General features: G+C 40.2%; 2 protein-coding genes across 5 annotated transcripts; both read left to right on the plus strand.

Moving 5' to 3' along the window:
* Positions 1-499: 499 nt before the first annotated feature.
* Positions 500-6,355, plus strand: dtx3 (deltex E3 ubiquitin ligase 3). Of its 4 annotated transcripts, XM_035656958.1 has the most exons (5): positions 500-1,012; positions 1,237-1,277; positions 1,813-2,615; positions 3,941-4,158; positions 4,392-6,355. In XM_035656958.1, the coding sequence occupies exons 2-5, from the start codon at positions 1,265-1,267 to the stop codon at positions 4,465-4,467; spliced, it is 1,110 nt and encodes a 369-aa protein (XP_035512851.1). In that variant the 5' UTR covers positions 500-1,012; positions 1,237-1,264; the 3' UTR covers positions 4,468-6,355. The 4 variants fall into 4 exon arrangements, with proteins under 4 accessions (XP_035512851.1, XP_035512850.1, XP_035512852.1 ...); XM_035656957.1 differs by having other exon boundaries at positions 500-1,277; XM_035656959.1 differs by lacking the exon at positions 1,237-1,277.
* A 1,443-nt stretch (positions 6,356-7,798) lies between these two features.
* LOC118324559 (probable E3 ubiquitin-protein ligase DTX3) lies at positions 7,799-12,445 on the plus strand. Its single transcript, XM_035656972.1, has 3 exons — positions 7,799-8,214; positions 9,612-9,829; positions 10,540-12,445. Exons 1-3 carry the CDS (start codon positions 7,909-7,911, stop codon positions 10,616-10,618), a joined length of 603 nt encoding a protein of 200 aa, XP_035512865.1. The 5' UTR covers positions 7,799-7,908; the 3' UTR covers positions 10,619-12,445.
* The last annotated feature ends 5,663 nt before the right edge of the window (positions 12,446-18,108 follow it).

The following is an 18,108-nucleotide window of genomic DNA, read 5'->3' on the forward strand; positions in this document are numbered from 1 at the left end:
TGTAGTTTGCAGTGGTGTTGAAATGGACTGCATTATATTGGAATACAACATATAATTAAATAAAATGAACACCTTGCTGACTGTCAGTCAAAACATTATCATCCATTATCATCTTTGTAATAATAACAATAACAATAGGTATTATTATTATTATTTCAACTATATCTCTCAATCCACTTGTTGTTTTTTAAAGATAATGCTACTATATTACGTTTCACTGGCTCACATAAAAAAAAGCTCTAGTTATACCCAAACAACGTATTGTGTTAAAAGTATCAACAACATTACATCATTGCTGTCAATAAGTCAGGTTGCATCATCGTAATGAATGAGTGGGTATTCCCTCGATGACGCGTGGGCCGGACACTCGTGTGTACCTAGCGTGTATTGTTATCAATAAAGCTGTTAATCACGACAAAAAGTATGATTCACTCACAGCATTAAAAAAACAACACAAACCACCATTTGTCAGCCAATCATGTCAGCTCAGTGACGAACTTCCTGGTCACATTTTCTCGTAGGTCCCAGTCCCCCCTTTATTAATGGGGATGTTTGCTCCTGCACAGTCAACAGGGAGGAGGACGCGATTTAAAAAGCGAAGAACACAGAGTCAGAATGAGAAGAGAAAGCAAATAAGAAAGAAAAAAGAGAAGTCACACAGCTGAGCGTGGTCGGAGCCAGATAAGAAGAGTCACTACAAATGGTATTTACTCTGTGATACGCCTAGCCCAAGGACGTACCGAGGAAGGCAAACACAGGCGAGACTGGGGGGGACGAGGTGCGGGGATTTTTTGATGGCATTTGCCAAGGCTAGGGAAGGGCTGCGGAGCACCTAGGAGAGATACGAGCTGGCAACACGTTTGGATATCATGTCTTGACCAACAAAAGAGCAATTATCCGCGGATAAACTGCAGCAGCACGTCAGAAATAAAGGCCTCCTCTGATGGAGCACTGGGCTCTTTAATCCAGCCAGAAACCCTCCCTGACGGGCAGCGACGAGCTACGGCAAAGGGTGAGGTACTGAAGTAACCGGGGAGGAATAAAGAAAACAACAAAAAAAGAAACACTTTACATAAATGTTGCGAACGTGTCAAAAGCTAAGCTAATGTTGCGAAATCGCCGAATTTCCCTTTGCTGCTGCGGAGAATGGCTCAGTCAAAATATCATCGCCGAGCAGCTGTGATAACGCTTGTTCCAGCCCTTCAGTTTCTCTTCCTCTCTTTCTCTGTTCAACAGGACGCTTTATTCGCAATTGAAGGGATTTATGGGATCACAAGGTAACCCTTTCAACCTAACGAAGTGTCACTCTTGTGTCTGCATGTGGCTGTCAGTGGGGTTTTCATGTTTTCCGCGTGTGACGGGGTTTTAGTTTCCTTTGTTTACAGTCTGAATCTGTGAACAGCTGATACGTCCTCAGCAATGCCGCGATACTGCCTGTTGTGTATTTCTTTGACGTGCTGCAGCCACTGCGAATAGCGACCCATGTACAGATGTTTTTTTTTCTTTTTTTGTCATGCACAGATAAACTGCAAAACAAAAACAACTGGAATTAGATTGGTATCATTGCTTGTCTCTTGCATTGCCTGAGCTGTTAGGCCACGAAAAAGAAAGTAAAGCCACCACACAGCCAGCAGAAACAAAAACACTCTCTTGCAGCCACGTCTGAGCAACATAGCATCATTCCCCATAATGCATTTGAATGTATCAATATGGGCTTGGGTGCAACTTCTACAATTGGATTTACATTCACACATTGTGTTTGTATCTTTAGTCTAATGTGCTGATGACTTTTCTTTGTACCTCTCTGTGCAGTTTCTTCTGATGAGATGAGTGTGCGTGCTGGCCAGGGCAGTGATGAGGTACTGGTTTCGCAGGCGGTGTGGGATTACCTGGCTGCAGCTGGGCGGCCCTGGCTCATTGACTTCCAGCACAAGCAGGGGATGAGTGCAGGTATCATTAGGCGAGGAGAAAGGGGGGGCTGCTGCGCTGTGAGGCTGCAGCCGGTGGAAGGCTCCAGGAGCTCTGGAGCTGGGGTGATGGATGGACCCATCTCCAGCGAGACACGAAAAGCCTTCATTGACTTATGCCGCTGTGCCCGCAAAGAAATGAGCAAACAGGAGGGGGGACCCAAGAGGAAGAGGGCTCTGCTGCCCTGTGTGGGAGTCCTGGAGCCAAACGGAGAGGGGAGCCTGCTTCAGCCTCCACCTCCCCAGCCTCGGCGCTCCCAGAGACAGCAGCAGAGGTTCAGGAAGCCTGCTGATGAGGAGGCCTGCGCCGTGCTCCACGAGGCAGCCCTGAGGAAGGACATGGACTCCAGCTTGGCTTCCCATAGTGAGGCAGAGGACAACAAAACTTGCTCAATCTGCATGGGGGACATAGTGGAGAAGACGACCCTGGAGAGGTGTGGCCATTCATTCTGTCGCTCTTGCCTGGATCAAGCCTTTAAGGTGAAGAAAGCGTGTCCTGTGTGTCGGCTCGTGTACGGCCAGTTGATAGGGAACCAGCCTGCCAATGGTACAATGATTGTAGAGCGAGATCCTGATCTGGAGCTTCCTGGCCATGAAGGCTATGGGTGTGTCTGCATCATCTACAGCTTCCCTCCTGGCCTACAGGCGGTGAGTAGACCAAGAGCATGTGCAGATGAAGACTGTAAGTGCCACCGCTGGAATATGAAATAACTTGCAATTTTGATAATCATCTATGGGCATAATGAAAGTCAGTTGTTTGGGATAAATAATACAGATCATGTCCAATATTAAGATTGCATAGAAGAATTAAAAAATATAATACGTTTAAGCATGAGAGTTCCTAATTTGGCATAAAATGTCAATTATTTTACTTCTTTAGTCTAATGACTAATCATGATGTAGGTAATACTACAATGAAAACATGAGGTCTTTTTAAACAATCTGGCCCCTCTGCTTGATAGTGCAAATTATTGCTTTATTTTATTATTATTATAATATATTATATTTTATTATTCCTCCTTTTCCTGATATCTGTTTGGTTATACTTCAGTGATCCATCCCCTAATATCCAGTTTTTAGAAATACATCAAATTAAAGGTCCAATCTCAGATCTAATTGTAAAGAGTCACCCCACCACAAAAAACAAAAAATATTGTTTTATGCTGCTGGTAAGGTGTGTTTATTCAATTATATTATATGTAATTCTAGAATAGCAGTAAAACAGGCCTGCATTTGCAATTATTAACAAATTAAACACAATGCATTTTTCGTTAATACAACAAATCTCAATCACAAAAACCTCAATCATTTGGTGAATTTATACCAAATTTAAATGGTATATAAATGCTTATATTTAGTATTATCATTAAGTGCATTGTGTATCTTTGAGGTTTAACAAGGGTGCGCATGTCCTTCCTCATAAAAATTTTAATTTTTTTAATCCAGAATGATTTACATCCATATTTACTAGCTTGGAGTCTTTTATCTTCCTTTGTTGGAGCATTGCTGCATATATTGTCTATATAAATGCCAACGTCTTTCAAATCCCCAGTTTGTGACGCAAGTTTGCTGTTAAATATTTGTAGTCCAGCACCAAGATGACCCCCAGCATTTTTACTCAGACTTTACACAGCTCCTCCCTAAGAATACATTATGAGACATTTTTTACAGACTGCTTACCCCTGAAAAGAACTGTGAACTGACCTTTATGTGTAAAGTCAGCTGAGTTTCCCTTTCCCAAAGAATGGATATAATAGATGTCTGAAGTAGCCCATATCTGTTCTTTATCTCAAGGATCAAAATTTTGAAACTCATTAACGTAAACATGTTGCAAATGTAGTTAAAAATACAAGACATGACTGGGGCAACACAATTTATGTAGCAACAAAGTGTACAAGACCACAACAGACCAACACAATTGTTTTAATGCCCCTTTTAAACTGATCCTGTTTTAACTGCTTTGTTGCCAACAGCCAGAACACCCCAACCCAGGTGTTCGGTACCCAGGAACAGACCGTGTGGCCTACCTCCCTGACAGCCCTGAGGGGAACCGCGTGCTGGGTCTGCTGCGCCGGGCCTTCGAACAGCGCCTTATCTTCACCATCGGTACCTCCATGACTACGGGCATGCAAAACGTCATCACCTGGAATGACATTCACCACAAGACCTCAATATGGGGCGGGCCCCGCTGGTATGTATAGCCTTTTAGCTGGAGGCGAATTGCCATTGAGATTTGATTTGGTAATAGCCTCAACAACTTCCCTAAAAGGTGTGGTAGCTGAGAAAAGGACTCAGTAAAGACTGATAGAAGTAATTCAAGTTCCTGTCAAGGAAATGCTTTCAGTTGATGTCCTTGGCTAGATGGCACTATTGCAGCTTGAGCTCATACAGATGCAGTGATGGCTTTTTTATTTCTTCTGACAGTTTTGGCTACCCAGACCCCACTTACCTGGTGCGAGTGACAGAGGAGCTCAGAGAGAAAGGCATCACGGCGGACTGACGGCATGAAAATGACAGACTCTTCCAAGACTTTGTAGGACTTTCCGAGTGTCCTTGCGGTGGACGTGACTCGGCTCCAGGTTGTGCTCTGAGACTGCCCGTCCCTTAAAAGATGGCTGAAGACAAGGCCCTCAGCAGACAGGCGTCTAATGCTGCAGCAGAGCCCACATCACTCCACTAATTGTTCCTCCGTTTGTTCATTTTTCCTCCAGAGTTCAGCTTAACCCAGTGCTACATGTGGAAGAAAATACTTTGAGTGCAGTGCATTCTTGTATTACACAGTCCTCTACCTGTCACTGTTGGCAATAGGACCGATATCTGATGCACTTATTTAAGAGCGTTGTGTTGGTGTGTTGGAATTCATGGTACTTATATATTATTTAGGAAATCTAAGTTTAATGTTATAAAGACAGTTTATGTTATATTAATGTTTATTTCTACTCTGGGGATTATTTTATTCCTTACAAGCACATGTTCTTGGTTTTATCCCCCCAGAAATGTTTGTTGAGTAAGTCTCTAATTTGATTGTTACTAATGACCTGTTGTAAGGATAGTACTTGGGTTATATGGCAGAATAGCACTGCTTCAATAGAAAGAATTCATTTTCTGAAGTTATTGCAATCTAAAGCACTCACAGGCACTTTGGTATGGCAGTTTGTTTTTCAGTGAAGTCGTTGTCGTCATTATTGCTTCCTCTGTGGAAGAGAGCTCGGGGCAAACAGGTTCGCGCAGCCGTCAGCTATTAGCTCGATGGTTACAAGTTGATGTCAATTGCTTGGAACTCTTCATTTGCGTGTGATCTTCATTTCCCCCCCATTTGTACTGAAAAAGGAAGAATGTTAAACTGTCTTGTTGCAGCACCTTTTATTACACACGTTAGGACTTTCCCCTGGGGTTATTTGCCATCGGTCACTCCTGTTATTTTAAGATGTCTCCCAGGTGTTGAGCCCATTACCTCAGTTGTTAGTAATGTGCTCATCTAATTACCAGATTTATGACGATGTCAAATAAAAAGGGCATATAGACCACTTAAACCAAATGAAAGGCACAAAAGCTCTTTAAATATCTATGCCTCTGTCCCTGTCAAACTGGGAGATTTGCCTGATTTGCTTGCCTGTTCTCATTTAAAATGAGGTAACTGTTGTGAATTTTGTTTATCTAAATAGATAATCAATAATACACAGTTAAAAAATATAAGAAAATGTTGCGGGAACAATTGATTCGATTTAGGGTGGGGTATTGATCTCATTTTGTTGTGCCTTTCTTATATTCACTTTTGATAAAACTCGAGCATGATGTTACTAATGAACAATAAGCAGTTTGGGCGTATTTCGGTGTTATTTGATAGATAAACAGCATTATGTTTGTAGCTAAACTATCTGGCTTTAAATGAAAAATACTACACAGTTCATGAAAAAATGTATACTAATGTGCATTTAATTAGCTTCTCCTTCATAAACATTCTTGTAGTCCAAATGCTGAAAACCCCCCTCAGAATTGATAAAGCTGTATGTGTGAAAGTGCTTTGCTGAGTGCAGTAACCTACTTGGCTAGTGGTACATTTGTCATTCATTTGACTGGTCAGATCTATACATCAAATACCCTTTTTATTATGTTTTCATCTACTTTGTATTTTAGTTAAGGGACCAACTGAAATCATTTTGGGACACAGGATTGTAGTTTACTAAAGCTACTGTGCAAACATTTCTATGCATTACATAAGTGAGGAGGAACCAGGAGAACGGATAGTTGGAGCGATTACACATATTACAAACTGATTGTTAAGGAAAAGTTGGAGTTTTGCTTTTCTAATTGTGTTGATTCGTACTTTGTTGATATTCAGAATAATGTGCTTTACATTTTAATACTTGAATAAAAAGTTATGTTTGCGTTTGTGTTGGATATTCAATGTAGGCCCTAAATAAACCGGGTGCATCATGGGAAACCGAATATCAAACCAGTGTCCATTTGGAAAGTGTCCATTTGGAATGAGTTGTGGCCTTTAATCATGGTTTAACCTGAACTGTTCCCCTGTAGTATCAAAGACTCTTGCAACACCAAGACACTGTTCTCTGCTAATGCCTTTTGTGCCATCTAGTGGACAACATCATGACTGTAGTGCGACAGCTTGAAAATACTTCATACTTTGTACCTAATTTTAGCTTATTCCTTACAAATGGGCGATGACGTGGCTTATATTTGGGCAGGTTTTTTTGAAGTACAGTCATGAATATTAATCCGTCTGGGGACCTTTGTTATCATGTCATCTCCCTCTCACACTCTCTACATTTCTTGTCTGCCTCTATACTGTCAATTAAAGGCAAAAATAGCGAGTAAATAGTCTTTGAATAATGAATGAATTACGTGTTGTTCCTCCAACTCACTTCACAGCACGTTCTCATTCCCAGATGGTCAAATACAGATCTTCCAAACCCCCTGAAATACTTTAACTTGAGAAGTTTTACAGAGGCAGCAGATAGTATCCTGATTTTCTTCTCTCTTGCTCACAGCTGCAGGCAAGAAGATACTGGTTAATTATAACAAATTATCAAAGCAAGCACTAGAATGTTAATAAATAATGTCTCATTATCCACCACTTTTACATATAAAGTGGCCTATTGTCACACATTCAAATTCTTAAAGACTAATCAGTTTTCAGGCCAGATAAATTACAGGTATATTCACTTATAATCAAAGAGTTTGAGATATTGCTTGAAACATTTTTGCATTTCGTGTGTTTCTCATCTGATCATAAGTAGTATCTGAACTAATATATATACTAATATTTTTTTGTTTGGTGCAAGATGTATTCATTCAGATCCTTTATTTAAGTAAAAGTAGCAACTGGCTTACCACAGTGTAAAAAATACCCAAAGTAAACACTTTGAATTCAAAATTATTAGTAAAAATATGTAAATAATATCAGCATAATGCACTTAAAGTATAAAAGTTACTTGCTGTGCAGGCAAAATCACCTCCGCCAGTGTTAAATGATTAAATTATATTATTAAAATGTACTATTAGATAAATCATTTTATTATTCCTGTATTTTATATGCTCCCAGTCTTTAAATAGTACAGTAAAAGCACAATACTCTCCTCTAAAATGTAATGAAGTATAAGTATAAAGTGCAGTACAAGTATCTCAGACTTAAATGTTTTACACTTTGGTTTGGTTTATGAAATGTGCCAATGAGTCTTTACAGATATCAAAGCTACATTTTCTCCTCAGACCCATCAGTAACCCGTTCAAACCAATGAGAGGTCAGTGTTTGCACTACTTCCTTGCACATGGAGGTGCATCACCCAGTGGAAATGATCCGGTACTTTCCTTATTTATACGTCACATATCTCCGGACCAGTCAATGCTCCGGACACACATTACAAGATCGCATCCGTGAACGGAAAGGCAACATACTTGTCGTCACACACCGGAAAAAATAATGGAAAGCACATCAAACAGTCACTCCGGTGTAGTTCGTAAAAGTGCGGAAGACTGCGCCATTTGCTTGGACAAAATCCAAGAGAAGAAAACGCTAAAGTGCCGCCACTCTTTTTGCTCTGAGTGTATAGACTCGGTTTTCAAGTTGAAGCCCGCTTGTCCGATATGTAACACCTACCACGGAGAGTACACAGGCACCCAGCCGCCGGGCACGATGGCGGTGACGCGCAGCTGGCAGCGCCTCCCCGGCTTTGAGCGCTGCGGATCTATCGTCATACAGTACAGTTTCCCTTCAGGGATACAAGGGGTGAGGTTTAACTGGAGCCATACGCCAAATGTGGAGGCTAGTACATAATGAACCGATTACTGCACTCTGACTGCACCTTTCAGGCTGCTTTTCATAGCACGTCCGTCCACCAGAGGACGCTGTTGTTTGTTTTTTGCACGGACACATTAAAGCATCTGGATTAAGTATGATAAAATGGCCGCCAACTCATATCCGCTTCGCCCGACTATTACACACATTTCTTCCTCATGTTCAGTCCGTTTTTGTGAAATAAAAATATTTATGTGTAAACCCGTTATGGAGGCGGCCTATGATCCTATAGAGGAAGTGACTTCACAGGTGCAACCTTCCGTTGCCATAGAAACAGTGTAGGGGCGGAGGAGGACAAGATGTGCCGGACTGTTTGCCCACAACTCGCCTTGTTTTATAGGAATGTGCTTCCCATTTAAAGAGACTACGCTCAACTGGGAGCGCAGCTAGTGATTATTTTCATTATCACTTGCTATCACTGCTGATTGTTTTCTTGATTCAAATTGATAATTGCCCATTTATGAGATGAAAACATGTCCATCACAGTTTCCCATAGCCTAAGGAAAAAGATATTCAGTTTACAGTGATATCAAACAGAGAAATGCAGCAGATCTTCACATTAGAGAAGCCTGAGGCAGACAATGTTTATGTTTTTGTTTAAAAATTTACTGAAATAGTTGTGGATTCATTTTCTGTCAATCAAAAACAAATTGATTACTCGCCTGACCTTTTTAGCTCTACTCTCAACACCTTTCCTATGCAGCAGAAGTTATTTCCAGTCCATTTTAGGGCATTGTTTTATGTACAAGAAACCAACAAACATCATTTCTCGTCTATCTGTAACAGAAAAAGCGCACAGGCATCAGTCCATAGATGTGTAGGGGGGTCAGATGGGTAAAGTAGATGAAAGCAAAGACTATGGATTGACTTTCATCTCGGATCCACTAAAAGAAACAAAAAAAAAAGAAACTCACTAGCAACCCAGTATTCTAAATTTTTCTACAGGATATAAATGGAAAAGATGTGTGTTTGCGTGTGGGAGAGGGACAGTGAGAGGGGGGGGGGGGGTTTTTTTTGGATGTTGTGCAACACTGAAAACATCTTAAAGTGTTGTATGAGGGAATGCTTTCTGTGTCTCAGGAGTATTTCAGAATGCACCAAGGACTGCCTCTCAGAAGAAGTCGACATTTGTGACTGTAGAAACAACCCAAAAATGTGTCCTTGTTTAGTTCCTTATATAGAGATGTGAAAATGAGCACTAGCCCTACAGATATGTTACAAAGTGCATCACAAAAAAGATTTTCATCTGGACTTGAGCCTTATCATAAAAGGGCCACAATTGTTGATCAGTGCATGTTACATATATGCTGTTGTTCACTATATTACAGCCTGAGCACCCAAACCCTGGGGTGAGATACAGCGGCACCACTCGTACTGCCTTCCTGCCAGACTGCAAGGAGGGTGAGAAAGTCCTGAAGCTGCTGAGGAAAGCCTTCGACAGGAGGCTCATTTTCACCGTCGGACGATCTGTTACCACAGGTCTCAACAACGTCATCACCTGGAACGACATTCACCACAAGACCAACATAGAAGGTGGTCCACAATGGTATGCACATTATTGCTGTAGAATACATTTTCACCCATTAATGTAGCCTACCTTGTTGGCTGTGATGAAGGATTTACAAAACAAAATTTTAGTTTTTTTGTTTCTCTTATAACACAACTTATTTATGTAAACCTATCTGCATTATTAGTAGGCATAAATAAACACGTTAAGAGTCTTCAGCCATGCTAGCGGCTCCCTGAGGCTATATTTGCTCAAATATTTGCACACCATTTTTACTTGCATATTGCATATATTATACTTTTCATTTATAGTCTTATATTTTATATTATATTTTGTAATATCTTATTGTACTTCCACTTCTATACTCTTGCACTACATTTCCTTATGCTGCTGTGTCTAATTTGAATTTCTCATATGGAGTGGTGGACAGACTGACAGACATATTCATTCCTAGAGCCACATTGCTAGCGTGGCCAAGGATAAATTATAAAAAAATATGATATAATACAATTTTAGCATGCTTGGCTGCATGAATAGTATATTGTTGTTGTGGTGTAAAATCCTCTTTAAGTCCCAGTTTTTCACATTTGGTTCGTCTCTGTGGGAAACTAGAACCTTTGGTGTTGCAAAGCCTTTCCAAATTTATATTGGATAAATATAAAATACAGGTTCAGGAAGCTGAACAGAAAGTTTTCTTTTACTTGTTCCAGAGATATACTAACTATATTTTCTGTCTTTCTCCATTCCAGTTTTGGATATCCAGATCCAGAATATTTGTTTAGGGTTCAAGAGGAGCTCTGTCTGAAAGGAGTGACCGAGGATCCCTGATGGAAGAAGACAATCAGAAGAGATCCTTTAAACAGATTTAATACTGTGTATTGTTACAAAAGTTTCTGATTTTAATCTGCACTTTTTGCAGTCTTCAAGCAGGGAGCTTAATCATTGACACTTTAAGAAGATTTTTTTCTTTGAAATGGATACACAGAGTTAAATATTATGTTGAGACATGAAGGTTAGTGGCTTTTCCCAAAGATTGTTCAACTGACTATGCAAAAATATTTTAAACACAGTAATCACAAAAAAACTAATATTACACTATAGTAGATTAGTAAAAAAGGGGCTATACCACTGATCATCAGATTGAAATAATGCAAATATCTCATCTTTTGTAACTCTGAATCACAGATCTGGTGCCTAAAACTAGACATAGGAGATAGAGCAGGAGGTAAAAGCAGTCTTTACTTAATCAGGCAAAGTAATCCTGAGGGCTAAAGAGACCAGAAGTGTACTGGCTGGAAAAGCCCCAAAAACATCTAACCAAGAGCAACTGCTAGCTGTGTTTTATATAGGCAGATATATATAATAATAATGTATTGATCCCACAACCTTTCACAACTCTGAAATCTTTAAATGCTGGCTTTAGCTGTAGCACTTTTATGAATGTAACTGGAATGGGTCCACCAACATACTTTTACATGTTGTATATTACGTAGGAATAAGCCTGTTTTACAGTAGCTGATGTTGGGTGACTGCTTTGACATTGTTCAGTATAATAAATTCAGGTTCTGTCTATACGTTCAACTAGTGAGGTATTCAACTGTATGTGGCATTACCATAGTTAATGTATTATGTTTAAAGGTTGAGTCTGGTGATATTCTCTTCATGTCCACAAATCCCATGAAAAGATCAAAAACAACAGTGAATACTAGCAAGTATTGCCGCTGTTGTCAAAGCCTTAATAAGATGTAGCTTATTCCTCTGTGCCACAGACCAACATTGTTGTTGAAAAACTAATAAGAACATCAATGGGTGATTGTTCTGTCATTACAGTGAACATGGACACTAGTTCATTTCAAGTTGACCCCATATACAAAGTCCTGCTGCTGTTAACATTCACTAATGCACCAAATAAATACCCAAACAAATGCACTGTTTACTCCTGTTGGAAAACGTTTGTTATTTTAGATATTGTTGAATGAGTAGGCTCAGGAATGACAGATGAACTCACGCATTGTTGGTTTTGGTCCACTCATGGGATATTTTGAGAATAACCAGTCTCATCCTATAGCACAGTTAAGACTATTTTAATTCATTTTGTGCCTTTACATGACATCAGTCATTGTACCGTATTAAAGATAGTGTCGAACAAAAGAATCGTTGTATCTATCAAACTGTTTGAGCCCAAAAACATTTTTAATATGTTTTCCAGTCTTTTACCCGTCTGGTCCACTAGAGGGTGATGCTCTCCTCAAAGAAGAGTGTGTGATGGCGTCTGCTTGGTATGCAGCTGTATCATCATCACAAACCCACAGTCCCACAGCACCTCCCAAACCTCATTGCCCAAAGTCAGTTAGAGGAGCGGAGCATCTGCTATAGATGATGAGTCATGTGTTTCTATGGTGCTAGGGGCAGTTTTAGCAGCAGCAACTCACATTGTATGTACAGCAGAGAGAACAATTATCACCTTGTGTTTTACCACAATGAACTGATCATCTCTGGATTCCTGATGGCAGTGCAAGTACTGTTGAAGCTGCAGTTGTGGTAGTTACATGCACAGACAGATGCAGGTACAATTTAAAGGTTGTCAAAGACAAAAGAGCTCAAGGCTCATCTGTTGTTGAAATGTTAAATGTTAGTTAATGTGTAACAATTGTTGTAGCCATTAGCACAAATAAACCTTAAAATATTTTCTCTTTTCATGCTCCAAATCTGGGCACGTAAGCACTGTTTTTGCTTTTCACTGGGCACTCTGCAGCACACATTTACCAAGTTACAACTGAATATGAATGACGTCCAGCTGATCTTCTTCTCAAGGCTATAGCACACAGTTATAGGATGAGGAATGAATACCTTTAACCCATATTTCTATATCAGAAAGAGTGCACATGTGATAAGGCGGAGTTACTGGAGTCGGCCTCTTTAGTGCTTTGGTGTTTAGAGGCTGGGGGCATTTCTGTGGCCTAGGATCTCAGGGCATCTGCTGCTCTCACAAAGCAGACCAGAACCCATCTGGTCAAATGTACCCCCCCCNNGTACCCCCCCCCCCCTTCTCTCCTCTTTTCCCATAATTCATCAGTCCAGTCCATCCATTTCTCATCATCATCCCTTTTCCTCTCTTGACCCTTTAACAGTTTTCTATTATGTGTCCATTCTTTATGGGCCTTTCTCTGCCAATTTCTTTTCATTTCCGCTGTATTGTGTAAATGAAAAGCACGTACAGCATGACTTCATACAACATCATGAGCATTTCATTACAACTTTTAACAGGAGAGTGAATTACAGTGTCATATGAGAAGAAGAAAAATGGAGCACTGAACATGATAAACCTACTGTCTACTACTGTTAAAATTAACTTTCCTAACCTACATTTGAACGTAAAATATTCCTTGTGAAAGGCTGAAAAGTGGTTCCATACAAACACATCCCCCCATTTGACTGTATATATTATTTGACTGTAGATATTATTGTTTAAATGCAAATTTTTTCAAAATATCTGTTCTTAAACTGAAATAAAATGACATGGACTCTCAGTATCTTGTTAGCTCTTAAAACGTAAGGCCTTGGGTCCAGAATTGATATTAAAATGCCCTCTCTACAGGCATTTATCTTCCCCTTCATTGTCCATCTGGACATCTGGAAATAGAGGCAAAGAATTACAGATATGTAACCAAAGCTATAAATATGTCTCAATAACTATACAGAGCAATATTGTGGTGGATTAATTATGCATCAATGTAAATGGCCAGTAACAAGCCTCCCCTATATAATGGATTTATGACAGCATGAAAATAAACTCTCTGTGTATGGATTAAGACGCATACATCTGTGGCTGCTTTCATTAATTTCCATCAAACGTCGTTCTACACTGTTGTGGCAGGATGACTTGAATATCGTCCTGTCAGGCACTGAAAATAGCACCAAGACTTTCTGGTGGTGACTAGACGGCCGCTCAGGAGGGGCTCCCAAGAAACACACAGATGTGCATACAGATCAGACGAGAGATGTGCAGTGTTTCCTGTACTAAAGATGATAAGAGAATCATTATGTGACAATGCAGAGTTGTTGTTCTCGCCCCCTCTACCCACTGTGCTCCTTAATTAGAGTGTCTCTGGCTGTGGGGAGAACCCTGGCACATCGCCTGCGTGCTTGCCTGCCTGCCTGCCTGCCTGCCTGCCTGCCTGCCTCCTCATCCTCTCATCCTCTGGTGCTAAAGCCACACACATATCACAGATATACCTGTATATTTGGGGGCATGGCACGCTTCGTCTCCCTTCACTGTAATGAGGATCAGCTCCACCAGACGTAGCCTACTTTTGCATACCTTAGAAAGTATCTTTTTTTTTTTTTAATATCTGCCCAGTTTCCTTTTTTAATGCCAACATTGACAGTGATAAAGATTATCTGGCTTCCCCTGAATTAAAAATCTGTATATCCAAACCATAAAGGCCAAACAAGGATATTTCAGGCTGTGCTTGTATGTTAGGTAAATGGACAGGAGGAGGCTGAGGCATCTGTCTCCACACACACTCTTTGTGTGACAGAATGTCAGCCCACACCGCTGACATGCTCATTCACTGTGCCTAAGGCTGTTTGCTTAAGAACAGCAAAGTGAAGGTGGGTGTGTGGGTGCTTGTGCTTCTGTGGCTTTTGTCTGTGTGCCCTTGACTGCATCTGTGCATACAGTATGTATGGATATGCACTAGTGAATACTTGAGCATGTGTGTGTGTTTGTTGAGGTCGTTTCTCACATTCTGTTCTCTGATTCATAGCCGGGGCTACATGGCTTTTTGTCTGCCTGATTTAGCAGAACAGACCCTCTGCTTTTCTTAGTAATGCTGACAGATTTACTGACTTACTTCACCGACAGGACACAACAGCAGAGCTGGCAACTATTGGGGTCTTTGGCTGGGTTGTCAGCGTCACAGATTGAAGACTCTGCTCAAGCTGTTCTTCATTAGCGACAGCTGAGCTTCTCCTCGATATGAGAATAGCAGCTCCATCATCTGTCCTCTGTGAGAGAAGACGAAAACAATGTCCAGTAATTACCTCTCCAAATTTAAATCAGGGACAGTGTTGTCATCAGTTGTTTATCATGCATATATAGGTGTTTCTGTTCACATCACACACAATATTCAACCTCATAGTCTCATTCATGTGAAACTGCAGTAACTGGCTGTGCAGCAACATGGAAACATAATATAACAGAAGCTAAACAAAAAACCCTGCAAATACAGTCTAGTAAATATTTTCTGGGTGCACTGAGGAATGCCAAACTCATTTGTTTTCCTTCCTGTCTGAATCCTCAGCCTTGGCCATCCACTCTCAGACTGCCTCATGTAAGAGCAATTAGCTGTGGCTGTCATGGCAACTAGCATGACCTTTCTGTCATTTTACAAACAAGAATCTCAACCAAGGTCTGTCTTTCTTCTGAACAACTGCAACAGCTGTCTGGAGCTTTTTTTCACATTAGTGGAAGAACAGTTTTATTTTATTCCTGGCTGAGGCTGGCAGGAAATTGTACGTATATAAATCTAAAATTAGGATTCACATTTACACATCAACTACATCTAATGTATCTCTTTTGTTTGGGTTTCATCCTAATTTATTTACTCTAGACTACAGAAGAAGAACTAATATAATTAGTGTTAACCAATTGTTTTTTAAGAAATTGCCTGATTGCAAAAGAAAGCATCATTATTATATAAACATTTGGGCCTCATCCTGCAAAAGTTCTTAAGGCCTGAATATAAAGTGTAAATATAAATGGCCTAGCTCACAAAATTGTGTGCTTGCCCAATTGTAGATTTTATATTTCTGTGCCAAGGTGTAGGCTGAAAAAGCATTCTCTGCTGTAGCTGAGTGCACTTACTGAAAGATTTTATTTACCCATATGTGATGTAACTATTTCTTGTACTATAATCCAGGATGAGCATCCACGCAGAACCCTGATATAGATCCAAAGCAGGTCAGGCTAAACCTGCAGAACTATGAGGCAAGTGATACCAGTCTCTAACCAGTGTTTTTTGTCTCATGTCTCAAGTGTGTGAAATGGGTACCTTGCTTCACCTGTGGTTTGTTGATGTAGAGACGTCATGCTTCCAGAGGGCTATGCAGGAGTCCTTACAATAACCAAATGGAACAGCTGCACCTTATGGCAACAAACAGCTCACTCAGCAGTTTAGATGTTGAATCATAAGAGTAAACAGAAAGCTTAATCATGTCAGATAATTATAGCAAGAGTTGAGGATGTTGTGTGAATACTGCCACAGTATGTCCTTGTATGATACATAAATCAACGTGAGTCATAAGATGTATTTTCATATTCATTGCCTAACTTGTATCCTTTTTGTCAGATTAAAGCTTGGTCAGAAGAAAATTAAAGTAGCCATACCAGTAAATGTGGCATATGTCTGACAAACCAGAAAGAATAATGAAATCTTGAGAGACGCTTTGAGCTTATCTCTGGAAAAATATTTTTTATATTCAAAATTCAGTTAAGTTCCTGGCATACATACTGTACATGTCTAAATCAACAGCAAACAGAATTAAAGTTCCAGACTGCCTGCTTAATTTCATGATTTCCAAGACTGAAGATTGTTTTTTAAACCAAATATCACAAAACAATGAGAGTATTGTAACAGTAATATGTAACACATTAGTTAAACACAGTGTAGATCTATGAATATTTTGCCTACACACAAGAGCTCTTTTGAACATCAAAAGCCATCTAAGTAATTAGAGAGAGAGCTGGAGAAGAGGGAGAGAGTGAGCATTTAAGTATTGCCAATGTGGCATACTGATTCCTGTCACAAAGGTGCCTCTAAGCCTTCTACAGTCAGTATCAAGGCAGGAAGGATAGCAACTGGGGGGAAAAATGCATATTTACTTATCAAAGATGCCCCCCAAGCAGCTGTGAATCAAAAACCTAGGAATATGCGAGTCAAAGAGAAGAGGAAGAAGATACAGAGAATAAGAAGAAACAGCTTTGGGAGGGAGGACACAGACAGAGGGCGGATGAAAATCCTCCATATCTTTGGAGCTGATGTGTTGCATAGTAACAGACAATGCATTCCAGTATCTAGACCATGCAAGTACTTTCTTTTCCGCCTTTTTTAAAAATGTGATGTATGCAGAGAGCCTGGCATTATTTAGGCTGGCTATCTGGGCTTGTATGATTGAGGAGACACAGTAAAGGAGGTAAGGGCAATGCAAGAAAGTACTGATATTTTCCCGAGCCAGATATGAAAATCAACCAGGATCACTGACGTGCACTGTCCTCAATCTCTAAAATATTTTTCTCTTCTCTTTACGAACAATACGTCACCACTGATCCAGAACTCTGTTTAATAAACTGAAGGATGTATCAGAAAAATATTAATCTCACTTTGTCCCAGTGATGTTATGTCAAATATTTATACGTTGACACTAGCTGACAGCTGATGACAAGTTCAGAAAAAATTTGGTGTGGCATATAAAATATAGAACCGTGCACCACTGCTGTGCTGTACCACGCTGGTGGTGATGCTGCATTTTGCAGTTTTCTTCTGAACTCTGACCTATGAATCTGCAGGAGGTCATGGAAATGTTTTGTTTTGTGTATCACATTGTTGAATTTATCATTTGCATAATTTTAGGATAAATAACTGAGAGCCAAAGTGAGTATTTGCAAAGGCACGTGTGACAGTTCCACGGATAGTTAGAAATGTCATGACCTTTTAAACTCCAGCCTAAAGATGAGCAAGAACGTCTATAATTGTGTTCATGTACCTTGAACACAGTGAAACTGGCAGAGGCTGCATGTGTGCTCAGTTTGGCAGTGAGCTTACAGCCACATCCACCCAGACATTGCCATGCAGGAGTCATGTTTACTGAGCTCAACTGTCTCAGTTTTGCTACAGTATCTGTACTGCATGTGCTACCGAAAATACTACTGTGAGTCAATGACTGAGGCTCATAGTTTCAATCTACAGCAGGCACCTTGACACCTCTGTTATACTGTAAGACAAGAAGACGCACACTACAGTTAGATGGTAAAACAGGACTGATACATTTTCTTTGAAAAGATATCCGCGCAACTCTACTCTCTCCTTCAAAAATCCATGCCTCTTCCTTTCGTCTATAAAAAAAAGTCCGGAAACATGCTTTTATCACGTATGTGCTACCTGTTGTTGTCATGACAACATATCCCTGCAATGAAATTATTGCAGATCAGCACGCCAAATGCCAGTTAAATAATTACACTGATAACAAAGCCTTGTATGCCTGCTTGCATTGTAAGACCACATAAGCCCCTCTCATGTTTCCTCATAGGTTGTCTG

This window comes from Morone saxatilis, unplaced genomic scaffold (genome assembly GCF_004916995.1).
Source record: "Morone saxatilis isolate NCDOM2014 unplaced genomic scaffold, NCSU_SB_2.0 Contig15, whole genome shotgun sequence".
In the NCBI taxonomy this organism is placed as follows: domain Eukaryota; kingdom Metazoa; phylum Chordata; class Actinopteri; family Moronidae; genus Morone; species Morone saxatilis.

What these genes read in the sequence shown, in the direction of transcription:
- dtx3 (XM_035656957.1), top strand. An exon ending in TCCCTCCTGGCCTACAGGCG is followed by an intron (nt 2,616 to 3,940) that starts GTGAGTAGACCA and finishes TGTTGCCAACAG; the next exon opens with CCAGAACACCCCAACCCAGG. An exon ending in ATATGGGGCGGGCCCCGCTG is followed by an intron (nt 4,159 to 4,391) that starts GTATGTATAGCC and finishes TTCTTCTGACAG; the next exon opens with TTTTGGCTACCCAGACCCCA.
- LOC118324559 (XM_035656972.1), top strand. Translation starts at nt 7,909, where the DNA reads ATGGAAAGCACATCAAACAGTCACTCCGGTGTAGTTCGTAAAAGTGCG. An exon ending in TCCCTTCAGGGATACAAGGG is followed by an intron (nt 8,215 to 9,611) that starts GTGAGGTTTAAC and finishes ACTATATTACAG; the next exon opens with CCTGAGCACCCAAACCCTGG. An exon ending in ATAGAAGGTGGTCCACAATG is followed by an intron (nt 9,830 to 10,539) that starts GTATGCACATTA and finishes TCTCCATTCCAG; the next exon opens with TTTTGGATATCCAGATCCAG.